This window comes from Mirounga angustirostris, unplaced genomic scaffold (assembly GCF_029215605.1).
Source record: "Mirounga angustirostris isolate CCGP_5_RB_7025 unplaced genomic scaffold, mMirAng1.0.hap1 SCAF_5, whole genome shotgun sequence".
Lineage (NCBI taxonomy): Eukaryota > Metazoa > Chordata > Mammalia > Carnivora > Phocidae > Mirounga > Mirounga angustirostris.
Window position 1 is genome coordinate 175943397 of NW_026991713.1, and position 22366 is coordinate 175965762.

General features: G+C 47.8%; 1 protein-coding gene across 2 annotated transcripts; it reads right to left on the reverse strand.

The window, feature by feature from the left end:
• Positions 1-1201: 1201 nt before the first annotated feature.
• ZNF12 (zinc finger protein 12) lies at positions 1202-18078 on the reverse strand. 2 transcript variants are annotated; one of them, XR_010412033.1, is made up of 6 exons: positions 17634-18078; positions 16803-16867; positions 9873-9999; positions 9535-9630; positions 2010-5550; positions 1202-1788 (listed from the first exon to the last, which is right to left on the reverse strand). XR_010412033.1 is itself a non-coding variant. In XM_064593327.1 (5 exons), the coding sequence occupies exons 2-5, from the start codon at positions 16815-16817 to the stop codon at positions 3698-3700; spliced, it is 2091 nt and encodes a 696-aa protein (XP_064449397.1). In that variant the 5' UTR covers positions 16818-16867; positions 17634-18078; the 3' UTR covers positions 1202-3697. The 2 variants fall into 2 exon arrangements, 1 of the variants encoding a protein (XP_064449397.1); XM_064593327.1 differs by having other exon boundaries at positions 1202-5550.
• Between the last annotated feature and the right edge of the window lie 4288 nt (positions 18079-22366).

The following is a 22366-nucleotide window of genomic DNA, read 5'->3' on the forward strand; positions in this document are numbered from 1 at the left end:
GACAGTTTTGAAATCTGGCTTTTTACATCCCATTAAGTTTGCCAGTTGTGGAGACGTATGGTGTGCTCTTAGTAACTCCTACGTTTGTTTGTTTCCAGCATTAATTTTCGCTTGGGTATCTGCAACTCCAGGACGGTAACAGGTAGCAGCGTGGCTTCAGCAGACCGATGTGCTACAGAAGAGAAAGCCCACACCCAGCTAGGAGGAACCCCCCTCCTGATGGGTCCTCTCCTCCATCCAGAAACACGTGCCCACTTACTGTGAGGACTTGGCCGTGGAGTGAGAAGAGGCTGCTCCAGGCATGTGTGTGTTGTGTGCAGCCCTCATCCCAGCTGCATGGAGCTGGTGCACCTGCTTTCTGTTTCATGAAGGCAAGAATGTGCTTGGGACACTACACTGGAGAGCAGGAGAGTGTAGGAGACTCCAGTCCCAAAGTTCCCCAGCACCTGCCCCTCTAGTGTCTCTGGCTGCTCACACCTCCCCCAGGGGCCCCCCCACTGCAGTTCCCTGGACCCGCAAACTGCTCTTACTTCTCCGGCAGCCCCAGAGTTGGAATCTGGGAACGAGTCAGCAGCTCAGGCTAGTTCATCAGTTTGGCAGGAATCACAGACTTTACATTCAGGGAAGGGAAAAGTAATTTATCTGTGATGCAGCCATCTCTGTGATGAAAAGGAAAAGGAATTTGCTTGATTTGCAGGCATTCTATAAAGTGGGCAGTTATCTGGGCTGCAGTCGTGTGGCTTATCCAGCCTTCCCTGGGGAGCTTAACTGCACAGCACAGCCAGGCTCACGGCCATGGAACAGAGAGGAGGGTGACTCTGGGGTCTCTGAGAGGACGGGCCCTGGTGTTAACACGTCTTCGATCCGACCTACTTGACAGTGCTTCACTGGCTTGAGGACAACAGGAAAAAACTGGGGGAAGCTCACAGGTCCACCTGCCAGGAAGGGTCTGCCTTCTGCTCAGCCCTTGAAAACCACTCTGAGAGTTCATCATCTGCTCACACTCCAGATTTTATCAGGTCACTGTGTGTAACACACAAGAACGCACGCTCTGCCCCAATTCCACGTTTGGTCCTTGCTGCAGGACAGGGAAGCAGACGTCTCTCTAGCGCTCTCCCTCATGAACTCAGGCCTGTGTATCTTACACGCTTGCCAGGAACAGAAACTTTTCAAATACTGCATTCCATCAAATTTAAGACAAATTATTTTAAGTGCCTCTAGGGAAGAAGAAAAACAGTATCATTAAGAAGAACATGCCACTGAGCCCACTCAGATATAATAAGAAAACACTGACCGCTTTGCGACTACAAACAAATCCTGTCACTATGTCATCAGAGATGCAGTTCAGGACCACGTCTGTGCGCCAGGCCCTTTCACGCACAGGCACTCCATGAGAAAGAATGCTGTAAACCATTTGCACTTTTTAAATATTTTACTTAAAATGCATACTGTGTATTTAAGCTATGAGGACAAACTACTGAGGGAAATCTTTGTAGCTATCATTTCAACAAATACACCATGAATATATTTTCCTACACAAACTATATGATCTAACAGACTTTTCATTCCGGTCATGAAGCATACTCACAATCTGCTAGAAGAATATGGAGGGAAAGTGCTGAGCAACAAAAACGGGTTCCATGAATGATTCAAATACATGAAAAATACGGCATTTCACCTCAGTGGGCAGGGCTGTTATTCAAATATAGGCTCTCGGGCTGATCACTGGAAAGCAAAGGTCCTTACTTCCACACCATACACTGTGAACCAACAGTGGAGTGATGATCCCTGAATAACATAAATTAACCTGAACAAATTTAATGTCATGCATTGTAAAAAGGAAGGTGTATCTGACATCGTTATCAGGCTCTAAGGTCAATGATGTAACCATTCGAGGAAACATATACATTTAATTATTTCAAGTTGATTTGTAGTGCTCAAACTATTTACATCAAAACTTACAGAAAATAAGACCAAACTCAATCAGTACTTCTAAATAAGTGATTTACCTGAAGTCCACTTCTCCACTGCGTAATTCCTACGAAGGTGTAACTCTATCTTCAGCTGTCCCTACCAGAGCAACCGAAATCAACTGGCTCCAAAGTAAATTTCGTCTCCTCCAGAAGCAACAGTCCAGAGGTGGACAAGCTACACGGCTGGTTGGTTCAGTGGCTCCACATCGTCCAGGTCCCAGGTTCTCCCAGTCTTTCTGCTCTGCCATGCTTAAATTCTAATTCAGCGTTGAAAGACACAACCAGGCATCACATGCCGTGAAGGCAATGTTCAACTAAAGACTCTACTTCACCCTGCAGGACTCCTTCCTTGAATCTTTGAGGGAACCTTTTCCAGAAATAACCTGTCAGATATCTCTGTTTATCTGAATAGAACTGGGTCCCGTGACCATTCTAAACCAATTGCTGGCAGTGAGAAAGGGATTATCAATATGGTTGAAACTAGTCAGGTTTCCCCCCCCCCCCATTCCACAAGGAAGAATGGATCCCCAAATTCCACCAGCAAACAGTAAGGAGTGACCAGGGTCACTCAACAGTGTCTGCCCCAAACCCACAGGAAGAATTCTTCATTCAGGAAGGAAGGAGTGGAGCACAATATTTAAAAATACTATCCTATCAAATAAAAATACAGGTAATTCCTAAATTACATAGTATGTGTGCTCTGCACACTTCTTCTGTAAGCATCCAAATAAAACAGATGGAAAAAAACTGATATAAATGGGAATATCTTAAGTACCTAAATATTTTAAGTAAATGTTACTGTATAGAGTACAATGAGTACTACAGGCGCTTCTTACTACTGGAAAAGTCTGGCATTAGCAATTTAAAATTATCTAAGCACTTTTCTATCATATGTGTAGATTTCTAACTCTTGCTGACTCAGATACAGCTGAACATGTTATTAAAACATTGGCTTCTTTACAGAAGACTTCATTCATTAACAATGATCAAAGACATTCATAAATGCCAGGCAAGAATACAAGAAGTACTTGAGACTATCAGATGTTAGTTCAGGGACGGTACCAGGGTATCAGGATACTAACAAGGTGGAGCTATTTAAAATGGATAATCTTACCATGTCTACAAACCATTCTAATAAAGATACAATGGCTTTTCAAACATGATTCAAACTGAACATACACTTCCTGTAATGTAGCATCCTAAAAGCACGCAGACAAACCAAAAACCCCTCAAATGAACGTAAGTCCTGCCTTCCCAGGAACCACTCCCGTGTGAGTGAGAGGTTGCTATGCTGTGGTCTTGATTACTGTCAGCTGATTTTACAGCTTCTATTTACACAAGTATCTTTATCGTCTGTACTTTTGCTTTTAAGAAGCTTGATACATCAGAAACGTAACATTTAATATCAATAATTTCCAAAGGAGCAGGTTTCCCACCTTCCTTAAAATTGAGAGATTTTTCCCTTGGTATGAATTCCCTGATGTGTAAAACGAAAGTTTGAGTCCACGGTGAAGTGCATACACATTCTAAATACGTATCAGTTTTTACACCTGTATAGTCCGGTATCCGGTAAGTCCTATGGTCTTGTTACAGTTGTAGTTTCTACCCTGTGAACTTTCAGGCTTCAAGTCTGAGTAACACAAAGGCTTGTGCACAACACCCGTGTGAGCTCTGATGTACGTCGGCAGGCGTCTCCCGCTCCCACACTGAAAGGTTCTCCGACTTCAGAGAAGCCTCCCCACATCCAGTACATTCACATTCCCTCTCCTGTGAATCCTCTGATGGCTATTGAAGGCTGATTTGTGGTAGAATTTTTTCCCACACTCATTACATTCATAGGGCTTCTCTCCGGAATGAGTTCTATAGTGTACAGTGAGGTATGACATCCGAGAGAAGGCTTTTCCACATTCATTACATTCAAAGGGCTTCTCTCCCGAATGGATCCGGTGGTGGATGGTGAGATAGGACATCTGAGAGAAGAACTTCCCACACTCGTAACACTCATAGGCTTTCTCTCCTGTGTGTGTCCTCTGATGTCTGTTAAGGGCTGAATTCTGGCAGAAGGTTTTACCACACTCATTACATTCATAGGGCTTCTCTCCTGAATGAATTCGATGGTGTATGGTGAGGTACGACATCTGGGAGAAGAACTTTCCACATATATAACATTCGTAGGGCTTCTCTCCTTTATGTATTCTCCGATGTCTGCAGAGGGCTGAGTTCTGGTAGAAGGTCTTCCCACACTCATTACATTCGTACGGTTTCACTCCTGAATGAGTTCTGTGGTGTATAGTGAGGTACGACAGCTGAGAAAAGAGTTTCCCACACTCGGTACATTCGTACGGTTTCTCTCCGGTATGCACTCGCTGATGCCTCATGAGGGCTGAGTTCAGGTAGAAGGTCTTCCCACACTCGTTACATTCGTAGGGCTTCTCTCCCGAGTGAGTCCGGTAGTGTACAGTGAGATAAGACAGCCGTGAGAAGAATTTCCCACACTCGTTACATTCGTAGGGCTTCTCTCCGGTGTGCGTCCTCTGATGTGTGGTGAGTGTAGACTTGCGGCAGAAGCACTTCCCACATTCATTACACTTGTAGAGTTTCACGCCCGTGTGGATTTTCTGATGGTCGTTAAGTGCTGACTTCTGGGAGAAGGTTTTTCCACAGTCGTGACAAACATAGGGTCTCTCTCCTGAATGTGTTCTCTGGTGTTGTGTGAGGTGTGTCTTCTGGCAGAAGGATTTTCCACAGTAGCTACATTCATAGGGCTTCTCTCCTGAGTGAGTTCTCTGATGTTGAATGAGGTGTAACTTCTGGTAGAAGGTTTTTCCACATTCGTTACATTCGTAGGGCTTCTCCCCTGTGTGTGTGCGCTGATGGACAGTGAGGGTCCCCTTTTGGCAGAAGGATTTCCCACACTGATTACATTCATAAGGTTTCTCTCCTGTGTGAGTCCTCTGATGGATGATAAACTTTGACTTTTTACAGAAGGATTTCCCGCATGCACTGCATTCATAGGGCTTCAATTCCATATGAGACCTCTGGTGTACACTGAGGTTGGACATTTGCAGAAAGGCTATTTCAGACTCATTCCACTTATAGGGCTTCTCCTCCATGTGATTAACAAAAACTGCATCTTTCTGAAAGGCTTTCTGGCATTCAATATATTCAAAGGGTTTCTCCAAAATATGAATGTTCTGATAAATACTTTCTTCATTTAGACTATAACCTTCCCCATTTTGATTAAATTCGTAAGATTCATCTCCTGGATGAGTTTTCTCAAGTTTAACGTGGGGAAGTGGTTTCCCACACGCACTACATTCATCGGGCTTCATTCTTGCATAGCTTCCATCACTACTAATATATTCTGAAATAGATTTCAAACTCTTTTCACATGAGTCACATTTATAGGACATTTTTCTTGAAGGAATGGGGTTCGTTTCCACATTAAAAGTCTTACCAAGACCGTTACCTCTCTCTTCAATCAGGGTTTTGTTGTTGATGGATACAGCTTGCCTTGAATATTTGCCTTCATTTTCCTGGACTCTTTCTCCCAGATCATTGGCTTTCCAGACTTCTTCTAAAAAGAGGCAAAATTAACAAAATTTTGTATATCTTCCTACGTAAGACATGGAAGGTGACTTACATGTAAGCATTTCATTTTAGTGTAGATGCTAGCTCCATGGACAGATGAAAATAATTCCCAGTGTACTTCCTTCCCCTACTGTTATGGTTTGGAATAAACACATGCACGCACGTGCACACACAGACACAGACACACACACACCCTGAGGTGAGGAAAGGGGAAAAACACAAGCACCTCTGATCTTTGCTACTTTGTAAGATTTTGTCCAAACCGGGCATAGATATACACATGGAGCAGTGATGGGAAGACAGAGGATGGTGGATGAACAGCTGACACGCAGATATGGAAGGACTCACAGCAAACGGGGTGCACGAAGGGCAACACGGAGCAGTGTGGGGCGGAGGGGTGCACAGGTATCCGGGACGACCAGGTGTGGGGGAGGGGACTAGCACTTTGCACCACACCACTGCACAGCAAGTTGGGAGAGGCAACTACAGTCTCAGGCACCATCACCTTTTACTGAGATTTTTGTGACAACGTTCTCATGGGCCTAGATCCTTCCAAACTATTTTGCCCAGATTCTGCACAGCAGGGCCAAATCCACTCACACTCAAACCTCCTCCTGTTTAGAGGAGCAGCCATGTGGCCAGGGCTCTAACTCCCTGTGGTTCTGTGTCACATGGGAGGAGAGCCCCAGGAACTCCGTATGTGCAACAGGAAGGATAAAACAGACCAGAGCACGCTAGCCCTTCAGAAGTTTACAATTTCAGGGGCACCTGGGTGGCTCAGATGGTTGAGCGTCTGCCTTCGGCTCAGGTCATGATCCCAGGGTCCTGGGATCGAGCCCCCCATCGGGCTCCTGGCTCAGTGGGGAGCCTGCTTCTCCCTCTGCCTCTCCCCCGCTCGTGCTCTCTATCTCTGTGTCTCAAATGAATAAATAAAAAATCTTAAAAAAAAAAAAGTTTACGATTTCATAAATACTCTCTGATGTTATGATTTAACCTGAAGTCAGACCACGGAACTCTGTTTCTCTCTGGACAATACAGCATGTGCTCTGGCTACCTGGGGGAGTCCCTATGTCACCCGTTGCTCAGCATCACCCAAAGATGGCGCAGAGACAACGGTACCCACGTTATAGGGTCACCATGGGATGACATAAATTCATAAAGTGCTCTGAGCAGCCTCTGGCACAAAACGCAGGCTCAGTAACGCAGCCGCTAGTTTTCCCATTTTCAGTCTCCCGGCGATTTCCTTAAATGAGTCCTGCCTCCGACACAGTGCTGTCACTTCATTCTGTGAACAGGCTTCACCACTCCTGAGTTTCACTTGGTTTCATTTTCACTTACAAACCTTACAAATCAGATCCCCTAAACTGCTCTTTATTTTTACTTCCAAGTTTTTAGATGAACTTGACTATTGTACTCGCTGTCATCCACATCAAATGAAACTGTAACAACCCTGTCCTCCCCAAACTACTGCTTCCCGAGTCCACTGCCAAAATGTTGACAGATAAAATGGGGGGAAACATCTGATAAAGAACACTTTCCACCTGGATTCACAGTATGGTTCCAAACTGGGTTTATATTAGTCTATGAAGAATAATTTCTGCTCTAGGAAAACCAAGCTATTTGTTGGACAAACAATGTCATCTGATACACCCAAGGGGGGGCTCGGGTGTGCAGGAGGGGACCAGCACTCAACACTACATCGCTTCGCAGCAAGTTGGGAGACATGGATTCCCGCCCCAGGCACCACAGGCGTCTTCTGAGATCGCTGTGGTGCCCACAACACCCAAGCTCACTTTCAAAGTCTGCGCTCTTACTGCTTTATCCAGTTCGCTTGACCTCCAGCCCTGATCTACTCAAAACCCCTCAGGGAATCTCCGTGTCTAAACACAAAAAACGAAAACTTCTTAAATCCTTCCTCACTTCAATTAGCTCCATTTCCCCTGAAAAAGCTGAAAATAATTACCCCCCATACAATGACTTTAACACAGTGGTTCAGCCGTGCCTCGGATCATCAACAGTCCATATGAAGGCAGAGTTTTAAATTGTACCATGCAACTCTCTTCTCTTTTCTTAACCAAATCCTGTCTCTTAGAAAGTATGACTCTCTTCCCTATTTTCTTTGAACCCCCGAAGAGAAATCAAAGCTGTTGCTCTTCATCTGAATCCTATGGGTATCTTTCATTCACCTGCAGAGTAAATGGGGATGTGACCCAGGCATGCATATACAGATCTGCTTATAAATTATTTCTCAACAGACGGACAAGAATGTTCTTTCACCTACCTGGCGCCTCAGATACTCAAGTGCAGACTACACATTACATACTAAGGAAGGGAAAACACATTACATACTAAGGAAAGGAGAACACATTACATACTAAGATAAGGAAGAACACATTACATACAAAGGTAAGGGAGAACACATTACATACTGATCTGGGGAAGAAAGAAGCTCAAGGGTGCCTGAGTGGCTCAGTCAGTTAAGCGGCTGCCTTCAGCTCAGGTCATGATCCCAGGGTCCTGGGATCGAGTCCTGCATCAGGCTCCCTGCTCAGGGGGGAATCTGCTTCTCCCTCTGCCCCTCCCCCTACACATGCGCGCGCTCTCTCTCTCTCTCTCTCTCTCTCCCCCTCTCCAATAAATAAAATCTTAAAAAAAAAAAAGCTGAAGCAAAAAATATATCCTACCAAATAACAGATTACTTGATCAAACCTAATTTTTTTCAAGGTATGGCCATGAGGCAGAGTCACTGAGAGAGAAGGAGTAGACTGAAAGAATAAGAGCTAAAAGGAAAAACTTCAAGGAGGGGTGGAAAAACTGGGCTCAGACTGGAAGAACGTGTTGCTATCTGACAAAGAGAGCAGGCCCCTCTGAAATAAAGTGACGGGGACAATAACCACAAGAACAGAAGACATTTAGGAGCGAGGACCCCGTGGAGTGTAGCAAGAGTTGTGGAAAACCACAGAACATTGATTTTCCAGGCAGCACAGGGAAGAGGAGGGATGTACACTCCCTCAGGAAGCAGCAGGGAATCACCGAAGGCTCCTCCTGGGCCACCTGTGAGATCAACCGGAAACTTCGAGGAACCCATCTTGCAAGTGCACTTAGCGTGAGGGGCCACAGGGCAGCTACCACGGGAGATGCCGGACAGGAGGACAGGGATGGTAAAGCATAAAAAAATAGGCAAACAATAACCCTAAGGACAGAGGTCGGAGGAGCCCTGAGAAGAAATCAGGAACTAGAATCCACCAAAGGTGGAAGCAGACCCTTCAGAGACACTTTCTGGAGGGTGGAGGGAAAGGACCTCACTCCCGTGCACCTCACTCACTGAGCGCCTGACGTGACAGGACGCTAGGCAAGCGCTGGGACCGAACGGTGAGTAAGAGACAAGGTGGACACGAGTATCGGGGACAGGCGGGAGACCCAGACACTGCTGTCACCAGATGTAAGACGGGGCTGGATCGTGGGAAGGACGAGCAGCACACAGACCACAGGTGAACCGAACTCACTGGCTCAGGCACAGGCTGGGGTTTGGAATCTGACCTCGGAGAAGGGAGATGTGAAACCAGGGACAGAAACCAGCCCGAGGCATTTCACAGAAAAGAGGAAGAAAAAAGGAAGGTGGCAAGAACCGAAGAGTCCCATCAGTTACTTTTCAATTACAGACTTACGAAGGCCTAAGAACTGGAAGAACCCACGACAACGGGATGGCTGGAAATGCCGTGGGGGCAAGCGTGGGGCGAAGCGTGGGGGGAGGAGGGAAGTGACGGGGGGGGGGGCTCTGGGGAGAGACAAGCGTGGCAACACTCTGCAGACACAGGTTCTTGTGAGGAAGGAAGAAGGCGCTGGAGTGGGACTCGGGTAGCTGGGGCACACGGGGGACTGCCTGTAGTCCCTTCTGCAGGTTTCCCGTTCGCGATTCCTGGGAAACACTTCCAAGTTACCAGTCTCCGCACTGCCTGCACGCACACACCTGGGTAACTCTGCGGTAGGAATGCTCCTTCTACTATCCATGGCTCTTCTCCTTGCTCCAACTTGATGATAACTTCCGGTTTGATAATGTGACAGCCTGTTAACAGAAACGAAAGAGAACTTGAGCCTGACTGCTGGGCTGCTGGGTCTCTATCGTCTGAGGTCGGTGCTGCCTCATGACCGGCACCACAATTGGAACCTTTCACTGGGGAGGTGAAGACCAAAATGGTGCCCAAAACAGACCACTCACATTTGTCCCACCAAACTCAAAGTTAGACTCAGTAACATTTGAGGGAAACCCCATGTATCCTAGCAATCGAGAAAGCAGGCTCTCCTCACCCACGGAGACGAGATGGCTGTAGTTCTCCAGCATCACATCCCGGTACGTGGTCTTCTGCTCGGGCTCCAGCTGCTGCCACTCCTCCTGGGTGAAGTCCACGGCCACATCCCTGAATGACACTGGCCCCTGGAACGGCACCAGATCGGAACTGGATGAGGTGAAGGCAGACGAGGACAAGAGCTTACCAAGCTCCCAATCAAGTTAACTATAAATATGTGTACCTTCTTCATTGTGGGAAGAAAATGAACATTCCAGAAATACACCAGGATGAGTTCATTTGGCACACACAGTCTTGCACTATGAGCCAGGAACAAGCGTGGCTGCTGGGGACACTAAGACCAGTAGACGCAGCGCAGCTCCGGCCCCAAGAAGTGCAGGCCTGAGGGGCACTCACAGAAACACAGGATGCACTTTGCTCCTTTTTGCTTCCAGAACTTTACCAATATTGGCTCTCCTCTGACCTCTTCCACTGCTCCTTCTCCTTTGCTGGCTCCCCTGTTCTCCAAGGCATCCTCAAGTTACAGGGCCCGGGGCTCTGTTTTTGGTCCTTTACTCTTTGCTGTCTGCACCCTGCTGTGATCCCACCAGACCTCATGGCTTTAATGCCCAGCTATGTGTCAGCATGTCCCAAACGTATACGAGCCACCGAGACTTCTCTCCTAAACTCCAGACATGTCCCAGATCCAAACTCAACAGGCTGAAATTCAACCACTATCTCTGTTCACACTGTTCCTGCTCCGCTTACAGAAGGAGCTGACCCGTTGTGCTGGCCACAAGGGCCAAAGCAACAAGCCTGGCGACGGACCCCCAGCCGTGCGTGTTACTGCCCGGTAAGCCTACCCAGTCTGACCACGGCTGCCGCGTGAACTGTCGTAATGGCGTGGTTCGGCTGTCCCTAATTCCCAGCCGGGTAACTCGGAATCCCCCTTCTTCCCATTTACACATTCCAGGAGGGCAGGAGCATGGTCCCGAAGAGGGGCAAACAGCTCACAACAGACCCAGAAACTGCCCAAACCAGACCTTTAAACGTGGATCTTCTGAATAAACCACTCCACTCAAATACACCAATCATCACCACTGTCCCGCTATATCACTACCTCTAAGATAAAGGTAATGGTGGAGCCGATCAGGTCATGTAATACCAGCATCAAATGGGCTAATCCATGGAAAGCACTTAGCAAAGTTCTCTGGACATTAAGACACACTTCTCAATGACACCTGTGTATTACTGGTTGACCATCCCTTATGTGTCTTATCACTCTTTCCAAATAAGAACAGAAAGTAATCAGAAAAAACAGAAGTGTAAGTAACTAAACGTAATGTAGCTGTCAAGTTTATGCAATTGCCGAGGAAAAGTTTTTTGTTTTTTTTTTTTTAAAGATTTATTTGACAGAAAGAGACACAGTGAGAGAGGAACACAAGCAGGGGGAGCGGGAGAGGGAGAAGCAGGCTCCCCGCCGAGCAGGGAGCCCGATGCGGGGCTCGATCCCAGGACCCTAGGATCATGACCTGAGCCGAAGGCAGACGCTTAACCATTGAGCCACCCAGGCGCCCCAGCTTTATGAAATCTTAATGAGTCAAGAGGAAGGATTCTAAAACGCGGCGGTGCGTTAACAAAAAGGCCCCAGAGATTCCAACAAAACAGAGAGTAAGGAGTAGTGTGGATGGCAGTGAAGGGAAAGGCTGTGTCATACTCAGGGGCCATTTGAGAGGACCACAAACTCCTGACATTGACCGAAAATCTTAGCTTGTTTATGTGGAACAATCAGAGAGTGAAGGATGCGTCCTGTTAAGATTCCCTGAGATGCCTGGCTACCTGACCCTGTTATTCTCCCACGCTCCAGGTGCGGGGACATCCGGGAATGTCTTTGTTGGCCTGGGAAGGGTAAAGGTGCTGGGCTCGGAGCATCAACTGCTGGGGGTGGGGGGGCGGGAACAGAGTGGTGTTACAAGTGGTTCCTGCCCAATCCAGACCAGTCTGTGCAGAACTGCCCCAGCCCAGCCCGTGAAGAGGCAGCCTGGGAGAGTAACAGTGAGCAGGTCTTCCAGAAGCTCTGCCCATCCTTCACTCAGACATCCACAGCCAAGACTGTGGCCACCTTGATGAAGACCGCACCCACAAGTTCTCATGTTAGAAGTCATTACCAAGGGCGTCTGGGTGGCTCAGTTGGTTAGGCGACTGCCTTCGGCTCAGGTCATGATCCTGGAGTCCCGGGATCGAGTCCCGCATCGGGCTCCCTGCTCGGCAGGGAGCCTGCTTCTCCCTCTGACCCTCCCCCCTCTCATGTGCTCTCTGTCTCTCTCATTCTCTCTGTCTCAAATAAATAAATAAAATCTTAAAAAAAAAAAAAAAAGTCATTACCAAAAGCAAGAGAGCAAGGGATGGAAAAAGGAAGTCGTTTAGGGGCGCCTGGGTGGCTCAGTCGTTAAGCATCTGCCTTTGGCTCAGGTCATGATCCCAGGGTCCTGGGATTGAGCCCGCATCAGGCTCCCTGCTCCGCAGGAAGCCTGCTTCTCCCTCTCCCACTCCCCCTGCTTCTGTTCCCTCTCTCGCTGTCTTAAAAAAAAAAAAAAGGAAATCGTTTAGTTGTAATACATAAATAGAACAATATACATCTTATTTTAACTTCTGGTATTGCCATCTGTAATTTCACAAAACGTACAATTTAATTTGCAGGGATTTTTTTTTTAATGTTTGCATTTTTGCCTTATTAGGAAAACATACACATTAAGAAAAAATGATAGTTTTTATCATTTATAATGCACATAAAATGCATGCACTATTGCTGCTTAAAACCAGCATTACTGTAAATGTTCCAAACTGATTTTCTCTTTCCTGATGGGTCTGAGTAGTTTGCCCAAGTTCACGTTCACATGCAAAGGGAGAAGGAGAAAACCATATTGTTCCTTGTCTGGCTTTAAATAAGCAGCTTTACAAGCATTTGAAACTTGAAGAAAATAGGTTTCAGAAAACCTGGTTAACAAATTAAGAAATCAGCCAAAACTGCAGCTATTTAGGGATTTCAGGTGAGTTTCAAAAGGGAACAACCCTCGGTGTCTTAAAAGAACACTCAGTACAATTAATATTCCAGAGACAGCTTCGTTGTCAGGAGCTCCGAGCTGGCTACACATTTCCACACAAGCCAGACCTTCCGACGTGCGAGCGAGAAGACTCTGTGAGCATCATATCTGCCCCACTGTCAGAAGGCTTCCGAGGCAGACAGCGCTGCTCTCTCCCCTGCCGTGGCATCGCATCGGTAAAAGCTGAGAGAGGAAGCGAGGCCCTCGGAGGACTGCAGACAAAGACCCACGTGCAAAGGGACAAGCCACCTCCGTGTGTCCCAGACACACATCGCCGGGACCCGAAGCCCACAGTCCACAGGCCCCACCGAGCCAGAGTCCTCCCGAACATCCAGGAGAAAGGACATGCTCAGACACCCGGGGCCTCCAGAGCCGGGAAGCCAGCACAGCACGACGTGGCCCACCCAGGGAGAGCGGCCGCGGCCGTCCTCCAGAGCCAGCAGGGGAAAACAGAGCCACAGAGACGAGAGGGAAGCCCGAGAGCGCGGACTCTGCCCCACTCGCCACCACCGGTGGTCCGTGGGCCGGGCTGTGGCTCCAGCGCTGGCTGAGGACTCCTACCCACACAGTCGTGCTCGTGTGTACAGTATTCGACTCGTCAAAACGAAAACATTAAAAAATGAAACGGTAGGGACATCTGTGTGGCCCAGTCGTTAAGCGTCTGCCTTCGGGTCCTGGGATCGAGCCCCGCGTCGGGCTCCCTGCTCCCCGGGAAGCCTGCTTCTCCCTCTCCCGCTCCCCCTGCTTGTGTTCCCTCTCTCGCTGTGTCTCTCTCTGTCAAATAAATAAATAAAATCTTTAAAAAAAAAAAAAAAAAAGAAAGAAATGGTAATGCTGGAAAATAAAGTAAAAAAATAAAGAAGCTTGGAAGAAATGTTTACCGGGGTGATCCAAACAGGAAAAATGTTAAGACTATTTAGTAAGTCAATAAGAAAAGCAAAACAAAAGAGTATCGTGACAGAAAAAGCCTGGCAGTGGGCATGAGTGGGCACTTCACACAAAAACCGAAACGGGCCTGTCTGAAAAAGCTACAGGCCATATGGATTCCCTTGAACAACGCGGGGTTAGGGAAACTGACCCCCATAGTTTAAAGTCTGCTACAACTTTGGACTCCCCCCAACAAATTAATGACTAACAGTGTCCTGCTGACGAGAAGCCTTACCAATAACATAAAGAGTCGATTGATACATATTCTGTATGTTACGTCTATCATAAATCGTATTCTTACAATACAATAAGCTGGAGAAAAAAAACATTAAGAATATACCTTTACGGTGCCAGGCTGTATTTATTGAAAAAAATTCACGTATAAGTGAACCCAAAGAGTTCAGGCCCATGTTGTTCATGGACCTTCCGGAAAGGGCAAAACGATACACACAGTGCAAAGACGGGTAGTTGTCAGGGACGGGGGGAGGGAGGAAGAGGGGGTGCCCAGGGAACTTTCAGGGCAGCAACGTGCTCCGTATGATACTGTCATGGCGGACACATGCCGCCATACGGACACCAAGGCCTGAACCACACAGTGTGGGACCTCTAACATCAACTACGGGCTTCAGATAAGAAGCTGTCACTCCCCACCCATACACTGGAACCATGTGCCACACTAACGTAAGACGTTCACAACAGGGCAACACGGGGAACTGAGACCCGGGGGGGGGGGGGGTTTGACGGCAGCTCTGTACCGACTGCTCAGTTTTCCTATAAACTTACACTGCTCTCAAAAATAAGTCTACGCGTGGGGCGCCTGGGTGGCTCAGTCGGTTAAGCGACTGCCTTCGGCTCAGGTCATGATCCTGCAGTCCCGGGATCGAGTCCCGCATCGGGCTCCCTGCTCAGCAGGGAGTCTGCTTCTCCCTCTGATCCTCCCCCCTCTCATGCTCTCTCTGTCTCATTCTCTCTCTCAAATAAATAAATAAAATCTTTAAAAAAATAAAATAAAAAAAAAATAAGTCTACGCGTTAAAAAACAAAAAAAAAAAAACAAAAAAAACAAGAAACAGCTTCCAAACATGTGAAAATATACTTAACCTCACTTGTGATTAAGAACAAATTCAAGGGCGCCTGGGTGGCTCAGTTGGTTAAGTGACTGCCTTTGGCTCAGGTCATGATCCTGGAGTCCTGGGATCGAGTCCCACATCGGGCTCCCTGCTCGGCGGGGAGTCTGCTTCTCCCTCTGATCTTCCCCCATCTCATGCTCTCTCTCTCTGTCTCATTCTCTCTCTCAAATAAATAAATAAAATCTTTAAAAAAAAAAACAAAAAACATACAAAAATTCAAAAAAAAAAAAAGAACAAATTCAAGCCCACCAACGCAGTATGGGGCCTAGGATCCGCTGGAACACCCCAGGCCATACTCCTTCCTGTGTCTCACTAACAAGCTGGGGTCCCTTGACTCCCCCCACACCCCAGGATTTCCTGCCACTCAAAGACCCCCTGAAGCGCTTTCCACGTGGCGGCAAAATGATGTGATTCACATTACCAAAAGCAAGAGAGCAAGGGATGGAAAAAGGAAGCATTTTTGGAGAAATGCTCAAGGTGGAAAATACGCTTGAGCCTGTGGAGGAAAGATGGAGCACAGAAAGGAAGTTTCTGTAATGGTCCACGGATGAAAGAACGAGCTAATTTAATGGGAGCAGGAAGGGGACGAAGGGGAAGGGATAGAAGCCACTTAGAACACAACAACAGGAACACACAAATGTGCTAACACAGGAGAAAGAGAGGAGAATGAATCCGTTGTTTGGGACAGAGTGACAGGCTGGACAGCGGAACAGAGAGATGACGGGGACGAGAGCAGAAGGCATAGGAGGGGGGCTGCAACTAATTACTTTCGGATCTACTGGGCCTATTAAGCTGAGGTGTCCTTTGGACATCCTCGCCAGAAGCGCATGCAGGTGGCCGAGCAGTGGCATCTGGTCCGCGTGGGAGAACCGACAGAGCGGGCAGTTCAGAACACGGGAGAGGGAGATCCGCCGGGTGTAAAAGTCCCGAGCCGGGGTGGAAGAAACAACACATGAACAGGGCGGAGGAAGCAGTCAGGAAGAGACAGGAGAGACTCGTCACTGACACCAACAGAGCCGATTCTGCAGATGGGAATGGTGGCAAGCGGCCCAAGGCAAGGAGGGGCTCCCAGGTTAACCTTTACCGGGTCAGGTTCCAGGAAGGGGCAGGGGACCACAGGCCGTGGGATACAACGTGAGTGGGAAATCAGCAGTCTCTGCCAGAGGTGTCACTGCCCAGTCTGAGATGCAACCCAGACAGACAATCAGAGAGAACTATTTATCGAGACCTAGTAGAGGCTGGGAAGGCCATTCCTCCAGAGCTTCCTCGTCCCCCCGCGCGGCTCGATCAGTAAAAACAATGCATTTATGGGACGACGTTCTAATTACCAGAGGAATTCTAGGCACTGGGTGCTCCTTGGACAGTGTACCCTGCTCACAGGAGGCACAAGTTAAGGCACCAATGGCCATGGTTTAGGGACGGCCACTCAGGAAGCCTGTTCACCGTTACAGCGATAGGGCCAAAGAAATCGCGAGATGCGCGAGAAAACAAAACTGTTTCGGCAGGTCAGTGTAAGTCAAGTACTGAACGGTATTTGTCATTTTTTTGCAACGAACGTCAAGCCCCTGAGCAGCGCCTGCCCTGTGGTTTTACGGGCTCTGAAGGGTCGTGCTGTCGACACAAATGAACGTGACGGGGTGCCCGCTGCCAAGCTGGTGCTCCACGCTTTGTCCACCCACGTCTCTCTCCTGTTTCCACCTTCCCATCCCCACTTTAAAAGTGTGAATTACTCATCTCCTAAGGTATACTATAAAAGCAAGTGGGGAATAAACACATACACAGAAACACTCACCACAGATTTACTCATTTTCTGCCGCTCTTGGAAAAACAGGGAGGACAGTGAAAGTGGAGGCTGACCTGGGGAAGAAAAGAGAAGCAATGAAACTATGTGAGATCTGGACTGCCGAGGAAGTACTCTCCTGGAAAGTTCCATGAAAGAAACTGTGACACTGTCCCTTTAAATCTTCAGAATTAACTGGAAGAATGAGGGAGCACCCACCTGTCTTTAACTCCCACCTGACTGATGTTTCTCGGTAGTTAACGAACCTGAATCCTACTTAAATAATCCTCTATCATTAAACATAAAACAAGAAAGTGTTACACTTCTCTATTTTCTTACTACCCCTTTTAACTACTTAAGATCAGAACAGGATGCTCTGAGTAAACGTATGTGCTCAGACAGGACTGTCTTCAAATTATTTGTTCAAACTTATATGTGCCGCTCAATTTGTTAAGAAACTCACTTCAACTTAAATGTAACAGAGCGGACAGAACACGGGCCCAGGAGCGGAGTCCGGTGAGCAAGCCCACCCACAGACCCCGTCACCCCGGACAAGCCACCTCCCTTCTCGGACCCAATGTCCTGTCAACCCAGGCAGCAGCACCTGGCCCTCGCACACTGGTCCCCCAGGGCACAACCCAGCGGGGTCAGCAGACCCTCCGCGCTTACAGACGCGTCGGGAAGCTGGACAGGGAACCCGGGGGAGGAAGGCGTGTCGGGTGCGGGCGGAGGCGCGGGCCCCCTGCGCCCCCGGGAAACCTGGGTCCCACGAGTCCCGAGCCCCGGGGAGCGCCCATCCCTCCCCGTCCAGCCGCCCGGAAGATCCACAAGCGCACGACCTACCCCGTCGGGACCCGCCGAGCTGCCCCAAGGCTACCGAACGCTCCGGGACGGGGGCTGCTCCTCCTCCGCCTCCCGGGCCGCCGTTCCCGGGGAGCCGGGTCTGGGCCTACGGGACAAACTCACTTCGGGCCGACGACCCTCTCGGGGCCCGAACTGGCCGCCCGGGGCCTCGCCGCCCCGCAATCGCAGACGTGCCGTGCCCGGGCCTCGCCGCCCTGCGCCGCCGCCGCCCGCCCGGCCCCTCCGGCCCAGCCCGCGGGCTCCGGAGCTCGCGCTCGGGGGTCCCCGCTCGAGCCCCCGCCCGCCCCGCGCGGACCCGCGCCCGCTGGGTGCCGGCCCGGCCGGACGGCGTGTAACCCCGCAGGTCCCGGGACCCTCGCCCGCCGGAGGCCGAAGCCTGGGAACCACGGCGAGCGGTGACCTGGGCTCGGACAGGAAGCGAGAGCAGCGCGGCGGCACTGCGCGTGCGCGAACACGCACACAGGCCGAGCTGCACATGCGCAGAACGGCGGCGGCGGTGCGCCTGCGGAGCCCACCCGGGGAGCCCGACAAATACTGGGACTCTGTTTCCCGTGAGTCCAAGCGCCCACATGTTAGGGGACGTCTCGAAAAATCCATACTTCAAAAAAAAAAAAAAGAAAAAGGCAATCCCACCTTCTGTAGGATGGGAATAGCTGTAGAGGGTGTGTGGCTGCCTGTTGAGGGAGAAGCTGAGGGAATGGGAGTAGCTGTGGAGACAGGTGCCCTTGAATTGCCTGCGGGACTCTTCCTGTGTCACTCCTACAATTTCTTTCTAGTTTTCTCACTGTTTCCTCTTCACGAAGCAGCTCCCCCTTGTTTGTCACTCGGTCTTAAATCACCCCAGACTCCCGCGGCAGTTCCGTCTGCCAGTCACCATAGTCCAGACAGCCCAGTTGTCTTCTGAAGTCCTGTAGAATCAGCTTATCCTCCTCACACGAAATTCTGGATGCCCAGTGCGGTGCCATTGTTTCATCTCCCCCATCGGATCCACTCTATGTAAGTTGTTATCACATCACACCCTTGATCCCTGTCACCCCCCTACTTTTCCAACTCCAGGTATTGGAGTTCTTCCATCACTTGTTTCTCCAGGAAAGTCCGCTGCTCCTCCGTTGTGTGCCTGAACTTCTGCTGCCGCTGCGTCCTGACCTCCACTCAGCGGCCACATGTAGCCCTGGTTGCTCTTTGGTTCCAGAAGCTTGGCTGCTCTGACTCTTCTATATTCTTCTTTTGTTCCTGACATTCCCTCCTCAGGGAGTCACACATCCTTCTGCCATCAGCTCACATTTCCAAAGCAGCTCCCTAGATTCCTTCTCAGCCTCCAGTGGCCTCCAGCCTCTCCCACTTTCTCAGCTGGTCCATCTCTTTGTCCTCCAAGTCTCTTAAGCTTCACCCCCTTCTCAGCAGCCTTGGCTTCCCCTTCTCTTCAACTGGATCAGTCTTGATCTCAGTTTCTCTAGGTATATGGGCTGATACCACAGTGTTCTGCTCCAATGGTCCCAAACACTCCCAGTTCTCACCCTGTCATCAGTCACCTGACCATCTGTTTTCTTGCCTGTTTGTTATTGCTTTATTGTTTGCATCCATCATCCTGTGTCTTGTGTCTTTTCATTCAGGTCTTTCCTCATTTGAGCTGTTTCTTAATCTGCCTTTACCTGCCATCCTGCAGAGACCTAGAGCTTCTTAAATAGACATTTTAATTCCTCGGTGTCTCATAAGTTATATCTGTTTCCAAGCCATCAGACTGTTTCTCCTCTTTGTTTCCATGTCTGCAGAATCTAGTCTCTCTGTTGCTCTCAGTCCATCAACCATGTCCCACTTCTGAATGCCATCCCTCTCCTAGAGCTGCTGTAGTTAGATGCTGATGTCTCTGTGGCTCTTCTGACCTTGGTGGTTTCACTTTCTGAAATTGCTCCATGTTTATCAGTTCATCTCATTTATCAGAACTGCATCCCCACCCCAACACACACACACACACACACACACACACACACAACTTTTCCTTTGGCTTCTCTTTACTCAGTTGCTCATTGTCATTAGCTGCTCCTATATAGAGAGCTGTGGTCATCTCCTAAATTTTTCACATCTCCTAAGCTAGTCCAAATCCCCATGAGCACCCCATTATTTCAATCCTTATTTGTTCAACTTCTCCAATATCTCCTGTGATAGATCTGTCCCAAAACGTTTACCTTCCTGACCACCTGAGTTCTGCGAGACTCCTGACCGTAGCCAATGTGTTGTATAAATAATTTGTCAGGTCCTTCTCCCTGGTTCCCGGGAGAGAGTCTCTAAATCTTTGGAATTTCCTGAGTGATAGGAGTGTTTGTTACTCATGGTGGGCCCCTTGGACCAAACCTGAGTTTGTGCTAATGAGGTGAGTCAGAATAGGGGCCAGCCATACCAGGAATACCAACAGGGCTGGGGCTATCAACCACTTGATATCAGCCCAATCTCTAGGGGAAGGAAGGGAGCTGGAGTTTGAGTTCAATATATGGCCAATGATTGAATTAATCACACTTGCATTATGAAAGCCCAATAAAAACTCTGGTCACCAAGCTCAGGTGAGCTTCCTGACTGGTGATATGCATCTATGTGCCAGGAGGTTGATGCGTCCTGAGGACACTGAAGCTTGGTATTTGGGACAGTCCCAGTATTCTCTGGTGCTACCATCTCCCAAGATGGTTTCCTCCAATATTCAGGATTCATGTAATTAGCTCTTTCTTCTCCATGCCTATCTTATTTGACAGCTTTAGCTCCTCCTATCTTACTGTGTTTCTCAGAAAGTTCTCCAAAACCTTCATTTCTTTTCAGTTGTTCTATTTCATCCCACACTCTAGATTTTCCTTCTACCACAGAAAACTGGAATTGGAGATTGTGAAAAGGACTCCTACTATAATTAAAATAATGAACACTGTGTGCTCCCTTGCACCTGTGGGTCTGCTTGCCATGGACCATCGCCTGGAATGCATAATCTTGCCGAGTCACCTTGCCTTCATTGTGAATTTCAGATTATTATCTAGGTCCCCAGAGCACTATCTTCCTTCTTCCCCCTTTTCTCCCTCAATATCTTCTCCTTGTTTCCTGCTTTGAGACACAAGCTCAGGATCCACCTTGTCTTCTATTTTTTTTTCTACATGAAAAATAACTCAGAATTATTTTTCAAAGTTAAGAAGTGTAGCTGAATGATCACAACCCCATTAAGCAACAGTATCACTTGACAGTGAATAGGTAACACAGATTGGGATGACCACAAACAGCATGAAGATAAGAAGACTTTTATCTTTATTATGTTTCCCCAAGAGACACATTGCAGTGTCCTCTTTAATAACCTAAAATAACATAAAATAACATACAAACATGTCACCAAGGCAAGTTAAAAAATTACAACTGATTCTCATAATTTAATAACGAAGACTAAATGTCAAATAAACATTTACAGTTATAAGAACTTGAGGGAACCATCCATCTGGTTGTAAGTGTAATTGATATATTATTGTAAATATAATAAAAACACAAAAACTTACCCTGAATATGTAAACAAAATTTTATCTACAGCTGTAATCTCATCACAAAACTTTGTAGGAACAGCATGTTTTGAAAACTATGACTATTTCAGAACTATTTAAAATAAATACATAAATATAAAATATAAAAATAAATATAATAACTCTAAGGGCAACTTTTTCAAAATATACCAATGAAAATTCATGGCATATATTAGACTATTACAATCCTTTGTCTCTAATTTTATATTTTTGAAGTAATTTCCTCCTCATCTGTGTCCCAATGCGTAAAAAATGGGACCTCCAACTTCTACCTCAGGGGAGATTTGAATTAAACAATCTGAAATATTTGGTGGTGCCCCAGGAAGGGATGGAACCTGAAAAAAAAACCTGGTTTCTTATTGTCGCTCTGTGGACTCCTACATGTACTCCCAGCTCCTAGGAATACATGCTAATTCCATTCAGCTCACTCTAGAAGGTCCTGAGTTCTTCTAGATTATCTGCACAAGAGACTCCTCTCTTCCTTCCTCATGTCTGTCGTTAGTGTCTGGATTGACTTCCTCCTGAAAACCTGCATCTCCCCTGGGCTCAGGGATCTACAATTGAGAGGAAGAGAGGAAGTCAGATAGCAAATGAGGCAACTCTCCAGATATAAAGATTATTCACATTCTCCGTCAATTCTGATCAGAGTTTAGACTAATCGATAAATCCAGTTTTATCTCTAATCCTTCATTCTAAACCCCAATTCATTTTCAGTTATGACTTTTGGACTTTGGTGACCCTGACTCCAAAAATTTCTTAATGTGCCTAAGGTCAGGCCCAGTTATCTGCTCGATAGCCAGGACTCTGGGGGATTTTGCTCAGGGAGTAAAACAAACTTGAGAGAATGTTGCTTTAGACTTGACACTCACCTTGGTCCTTTTGTGCTACTTAAAGTCTGAACTAATAACCATATATGGCAAACATCACTAACACATCAGCACCACGAACCGTAAGACCAGATAATCCCCCTACATCCTAGATCTAACCCTAGATCCTAATGTTTAACTGTAACACCTAGTCCTAAACTTAGTCAGTGCTACATAGTCTGAATGTTTGTTTTCTCCCCCCTCAAATTCGTACATTGAGATCCTAACCCACAAGGTGATGGTGCTAGGAGATGGGGCCTTTCGGATGATTGGGTCAGGGGTGGGGCCCTCATGAATGGGAGTA

Bases quoted from the DNA above. Each gene is read 5' to 3' on its own strand.
- ZNF12 (XM_064593327.1), bottom strand. The intron at 9,631-9,872 runs GTGAGGAGAGCC...TTCTGTTAACAG, and splicing joins CAGCCATCTCGTCTCCGTGG to GCTGTCACATTATCAAACCG. The intron at 5,551-9,534 runs GTGTGTGCGTGC...GCCTCTTTTTAG, and splicing joins CCTACCGCAGAGTTACCCAG to AAGAAGTCTGGAAAGCCAAT.